Source organism: Augochlora pura, chromosome 3 (assembly GCF_028453695.1).
Source record: "Augochlora pura isolate Apur16 chromosome 3, APUR_v2.2.1, whole genome shotgun sequence".
Taxonomy (NCBI): Eukaryota; Metazoa; Arthropoda; class Insecta; order Hymenoptera; family Halictidae; genus Augochlora; species Augochlora pura.
In genome coordinates this window covers 9753743-9759742 of record NC_135774.1, presented here as the reverse complement: position 1 = coordinate 9759742, position 6000 = coordinate 9753743, and the positions used below count along the sequence as shown (strand labels likewise).

Sequence of the window (6000 nt, the reverse complement as noted above, 5' to 3'; positions counted from 1 at the left end):
GATCGTAAATCATTCGAAGGTTACCTCCCGCGTGCCTCACAATAACTATCGTCAATAATGATCACCATGAATGAAACGGCGGAGGCACAGCGGGTGAAGAGAAAAAGAATTACAGACGGAATTTCAAGATCGGCGAACCGATTCTCTTTTTCGGTCTCTTTTCAGTCTGCGATACGCACACGACGTGCCGACCGCGTACGTTCGGCCCGTGTACCACTTTGATAGTCGTCGATAAAGAAAAAAAAGCCAGCTGGCTAACTGGACTGGCCGACTTTGCTCATTAGAGTACACGTGGGAATTAGCGGCGAGAGACTCTCCGACGACCTATAAAATAAACTCCGCAGCCTTGTTTGTGAAAGTCACTCGAATTCATCGACGCGCTCTATAATTCCCGCGGAAAAACTATGATGCCTTCTATTACTTCCCTTCGATCAGACTGGTTCCCAGTGCGAGACCCTGTGGAACAGCGAACAGTTAAAGCCCGATTTATATCATCGACCCAGGCACGGAACGTTTACGGAGCGGTTCGGTTCAGACATTTGCAGCTAGTACTTACATCATTAGTCCACGTTAGGCAACGACAGCTATAACAATTCTTTCGTTTAATTCTCTGGCTATAAGGGAAAACGCAGCGAGTCACGATTTCAAGAAATTTAAGTTAATCCATTAATTGAATTGCACAGGATTTACACATTTATAAGAAAATACTTTGCGAAAATAAATTGTATAGATAGTTAGAAATTATACAATTTGAAACACTACTGATACAAAGCACTAGAGATCGGAACATTAATTAGATAATACCAGACGACTTACAGTCACAGAGTTATCGGTTAAAAATATTTACACATTTATCTATAAAAGATCCGTGCTACATGGCAATATTATTAGGTGAAAAAGATAGGATAGAGAAAGAGAACGTCATTATGCTGTATACAAAACGTTAAAGAGAAAAGTTGACAGAGAATATTTTACATTACCATTATTGTCTCATCAATCGCAAATCTATAATTTCTTACTAATTCTATTAATTTTTCGTTATTCGTATCAAATTTGATTGCATCACATGTATCATTTTTAACAAGATTTAACTTAATACATATCATACGAACGTGTGTTACTGAGACGAAACATTTCTAATGAAGAATGTCGGAAACGGCAAATGTCTAAAACGTTGCGTGTTGAAATGATCCGCGACGTTACACATAAACAATTGGATCTTTATATCTGCGACAATGTTTATCTGAACGGAACCGTTGCGTAAACGATGAGTGCCCGAACGGATGATATAAATCGGTTCGGGCGCGTAAACGCGGGAAAATCGAAAGTTACCTCTCCGAGTAGAATGGCAGATTTTAAAGCGGGAATGGCTGCTTTCAGGAGGTTGCACTCATAATCGTTCAGAGGCGGAACGCCTAAATGCCTTTGTATGCCATCCGGGCCCAATTCCAAGGGGGAAGCGAAATATTGAATTTCCGGGATCGCGCAGGATCGGACGTAGGCGTGTTCCACGACGCCGCGTTGATGACGCAAAGCTGAACGAAATGACAACGAAACGTAAGGGAGAACTAGCACTAATGGGTCACGTATCGAAATTATCTCTATCTATTATTAGACTGCGAATTTTATAAATTCATGACAGAAATGAGTAGTTTCTATTTGAATTAGCAGAAACATTTAAAGAATTGGAAAATGTCGATATATTAATTTCAAAATGGCCCGTATTCCCTACACTAGATGTAGGAAATACTTATTTTGCAGAAGGATCCGCAGTCCAGTAATTACACTAGTAATTTTATTTAAATAGAACACTATTATTAGTTGGATGTTTCTAACGAGTATACTCGTCACGAAGAAATGGTAACATTTCGTGTTATGGTCATATATAATATTTTTCCTGGACTAATGTTACTTTATGTCGTTACACTGTGCCATTAAATGTAAGCAATTGATAAATTAAATAAAATGCGTTTTTTTAAAACGTTTGAAAATAAAGCAAGTTGACGTAAAAAGTGCTGATGGCCTCTATGCATTCTTATCGCAAAAGAACTATTTCAAGTTAATATTGGATAAGTCGTTTAGATTTTTTGTCATCGAAAACAAGTTGTCCTAAACAAGAGTGTCCCATTCACGGCAGTGCATCACTTTAAGCAACTGTGGGTGGCGTGTTCGCATACCTTTGCAAAGAGACATGCAAAATCTAGCTGCTCCGAAGGCCGTGGCAATGGACGCGGTACCCTTTGCGTCCCGTTTCGATATTTCTTCGTCGATGGATCTCACGGCCCTTGTTAATCTTCTAGCTTCTGCCTAATCGATTAATCGATTAACTACCGAGCCGACGTGCTGGAAGAAATCTAGCGACGAGTTAACAAGACGCAGGTAACCTGGGATATCATGTTGCAAGGTTTCGCCCTCGAAAAAATCGGCACGCACGTCTTTGAACAGCTTCCACCGATCATGGGTATCGACACGCATTCTGGCTCGACACCTACAACCTCCGCCAGCAAACTATTCGCCCTGAGACAGTCGAGGCTAATTACACCAAAAAGTCGATTGTACTCGTGGACCCCGGCTCTTTTGTACATTTCCATGGCCAGCGGTATTAAGCTGTTTATCGGATACATTGCCACCGCGACCATCGCCTGAGAAACGAGAAATCAATGTACCGCCGATAGTTTGCGAGATTCGCGGAGACAAGCCCCGCCGAATTTAGGCAGCAGATAAATTTGCAAAACGCGTAAAGAAAACGCGAACCGGCTACGGCTGCGGGAACGGGCGAGGATCGATGCGAGAAACGTCCGTGTCCTCGTCGAGATTGTCACGAAGAATGTCGAAAACAGCCGGCTTGTAATTAATGAAACTGCGAGGGCGTTAAAAGCCGAGGTCAACTGCTACACATAAGAAGCGGTGGTCGTATTCAGCGCGGCGTTCCGCCATTTTTCGGTCCCATATCGCATACTCATTGTCGTGCGCGTATAAATTTTACATGAGCAGGGTGGTCACTAAAAGTGACTAATAAGGGAGCCGCTAGAACGAATGTTGATTCACCGATCCGATATATCGGTGTAGGAAGCACGGGGGATTAAACAAACAACGCCGCTTAATGCCGGCTAGTTTAACGGTAGAATTAATTGAAGATGAAGCGGTAAAAGGTTTCCCGATATGCAATTTAATAAAAGGAAATCGCGGATTTATATCCTCATTACCCCCAGTTTCTTTCAGGCGATATTACTCGATAACGTTCGTACACATGTCCACCCAGGTAAGTGAAATTACGGGGAGAACGGGTCGTTAAGAAACGGGTAGCAATAATCGTTTGCATATTAATTTCTACCAACATTGTAATGCAGCTTCGAATGAGGAATGCTGGTTTACCTGCGGGCAATATTTAATGACGCTTGGCAGCAAGTCCGACAAAATGTCGGCGTTGCGTCTCAACACTTCATCAAGGCCCGTGTCTTTCCTGATCACTCGATCGGCAACGATCATTACGATTTTCGTTCCTTCGAGCGTTCGCCGTAGACAGGCTTCCGATGAACTGCATGTGCTAACCTTACACTTCGTGTCGATGTAATTCAAATCCCATGCGAGACCGTAAGTGCACGTGTTGTCGTAAATGGCCAGTTCGTCTATCCACGAGGATCGTTTTAGAAATAACGATAGATAACTACCTACGACGGACAGACGCGATAAATATACAATGTGGAAAAGTTTCGGATGCGTAACCTAATATATTTACCGGTTTTACTGGTAGCGCCGAGGATTGCTACTTTCATCGACTTTGAAGAAAATGATCTGAACTGAACAGGGTGCCATATTCGTGGGACATTCTGTTCGAGCACAGTGTGTAAAAGCTTCGGAAACAATTTTCGAGATATCAGAATCACCGACTGAATCATATTGTGTCATTTTATTAGAATTATCGAGATACACTAGATATTTTGATATCAGCAAGGAAGAATACTTGACACTTGGTTCGAGATAGAGTTCGACACATGATCGAATCGATCTTCGATTTTTAAGGGCGGTTCACCGAGAAATGATGCGATAGATGCGAAGGTTAATTATCGCGAAACGCTGATAATAAACTACGCTTAAAGAAATAAAGAGTGGCGCGAATAATGATAAACTAAAAGTAATTTTTAGATTTTTACTGATACCTCAACAAAGACCAAGAGGAGACTATACTTGTATACTTATATTTTCTACTATTTCTAATATAGAAAAATATAAATATATCGTTTTGTTAATTTTTTTGTTTAAATATCGCTAAAAATGTAAAAGTTACTCTGAATCTGTAACTGTACGACTACAGTAAATTCTCCCCAATTACCCTTCAACTCGTAAACAAAAATGGGCAATTTAGGAAGAGGAAATACTCTATAATCGTATTTCCTCTTCACAAATTGCCCATTTCTGTTCACAAGCTGAAGGACAATTAGGGAGAATTGACTATACATATATCGAATAGAATTTTAGATCAAAGGCGTGCCGCAGCAAGAGACCGTGGTGCCACCTGTGCTGCAATATTCGAGACTACGCGGACGATACTGTAGGAAACTTCCATCCTAGGGAAACAACTTTTTTTCACTAGATACTTTTCACGAAAATTTCTATTCGTCTCTCCCGTATTCCTTGTCCTCGTACCGTTCGTCTGGGTACTGCGGGTTCACGTACCGCTCGTTTACATTTTCTTTTTTTACATAGTCCTCGTTACAGACACATTTATCGTTGTAATAACACATGAGACAAGGGACGTAGTAATCGTCGGGAAGGCCGCACACAACGAAACGATCACGTTCGTCTGGAATGCCGTTCTCTGTCAAAGTCGAGTTCAGGTCCAGCTCCTTTCCCTCGAATTTCCACGTGTAGTATCTGCCGTTCGCGTTATAAATAAGAGCGCGTTTCTGGATACGTTTAACGGTGTCTTCCTCGCAAACCTGTGTTTCAAATTCTCGTTTACGTATCGATCTCGGACCGTTCCCGTTCGGACGGGGCCGAAGGAGCCATTTTTTACCATCATCACGATTTCCGTTCCGGTAAGCGTATTCAAAATTCGACAGGGCCGGGGATTTTTGGTGAGGCAGCCCTTCTTGTACCTTTCGTCGAGCCACCAGGGGCATTTGTCCAGTGGCCGCCAAGAGCTCGCAGGAACCACGTGAGGAATTACATCCGGTATTGGACCGTGAGGACAATAGGGTACCAAAACTCCGGTAACGGGGTGCACGTGATATTTGATGTCGTTTGTCTCATGATCGAACCAGTGACTTATATCCTTACCGGCATGAGCCAATAACACTTGAATCTCTCTCGTGCCGGCCCATTTCTTGCAAAGATCAGTCAAATCGTACACTCCGCCATTGTACGAGACCCAACAATCAATCGCGCTATTATGCACCGCCACTTCCGACGGTAGATAATACTTCACGCGAACGATTTCAGGCCCGGTTGGAACATAAGCCGACGTTCGAAGCACCTTCCCTATGCTGGAAACGGATTTACTCACGAATGACATTTTCTTATGATTTCCTAAAGATCTCGTTGGATGGCATTGACCACCTGAACTCGTGTCGCATCCACGGTCATTGCGCACAGACATCGCGTTGCTATTATTTGGGAATCCACTGTTTTTTTGCATCGTAATCATTCGCAAGGTTGCACGAGATTCCGTTAAAGCTCCCTATTCATTCGCGCATGCTAAAATATTGTAATAGCTGTTTCTCTTTAAAATTAACACTCGTTTCGATATATTCGGTGTCCGTGATTTCGGTGCACGGATCGCTGTTACTTGGTTTATTGATTATTACAGTTACCGCTTTTACCATAATGTTATTGCATTCTTGGGAGTGTATGGTGTATAAATAGATAAAGAATGGTAAACGAAATCCTAAAGCATACCCAAAAAACATTGCTCAATAAACGTTGTTCTCTGCTAACTTCACGATATCTCCATTCGATAAAATTCCTAGCAGGATCGGAGGAATGTTAGATTTCGACGGA

The 6000-nt window shown here is 42.2% G+C and overlaps 2 protein-coding genes across 2 annotated transcripts; both read right to left on the bottom strand.

Annotated features, from left to right (window-relative positions):
• Positions 1–417: 417 nt before the first annotated feature.
• LOC144467538 (malate dehydrogenase, mitochondrial) lies at positions 418–3899 on the bottom strand. The gene is made up of 6 exons (XM_078176389.1): positions 3740–3899; positions 3376–3671; positions 2385–2642; positions 2178–2307; positions 1333–1535; positions 418–456 (listed from the first exon to the last, which is right to left on the bottom strand). The coding sequence occupies exons 1-6, from the start codon at positions 3897–3899 to the stop codon at positions 418–420; spliced, it is 1086 nt and encodes a 361-aa protein (XP_078032515.1).
• A 714-nt stretch (positions 3900–4613) lies between these two features.
• Positions 4614–5647, bottom strand: LOC144467945 (cytochrome b5 domain-containing protein 1). The gene is made up of 2 exons (XM_078176972.1): positions 5018–5647; positions 4614–4940 (listed from the first exon to the last, which is right to left on the bottom strand). The coding sequence occupies exons 1-2, from the start codon at positions 5645–5647 to the stop codon at positions 4614–4616; spliced, it is 957 nt and encodes a 318-aa protein (XP_078033098.1).
• Between the last annotated feature and the right edge of the window lie 353 nt (positions 5648–6000).

Coding starts and splice junctions, on each gene's coding strand:
- LOC144467538 (XM_078176389.1), bottom strand. CDS start 3,899: ATGATTCAGTCGGTGATTCTGATATCTCGAAAATTGTTTCCGAAGCTT. Junction 2,643..3,375: donor TCATTAAATATTGCCCGCAG/GTAAACCAGCAT, acceptor CTCGTTTCTCAG/GCGATGGTCGCGGTGGCAAT. Junction 2,308..2,384: donor CTTGCAACATGATATCCCAG/GTTACCTGCGTC, acceptor TTAATCGATTAG/GCAGAAGCTAGAAGATTAAC.
- LOC144467945 (XM_078176972.1), bottom strand. CDS start 5,647: ATGATTACGATGCAAAAAAACAGTGGATTCCCAAATAATAGCAACGCG. Junction 4,941..5,017: donor GAACGGAAATCGTGATGATG/GTAAAAAATGGC, acceptor TTTGAAACACAG/GTTTGCGAGGAAGACACCGT.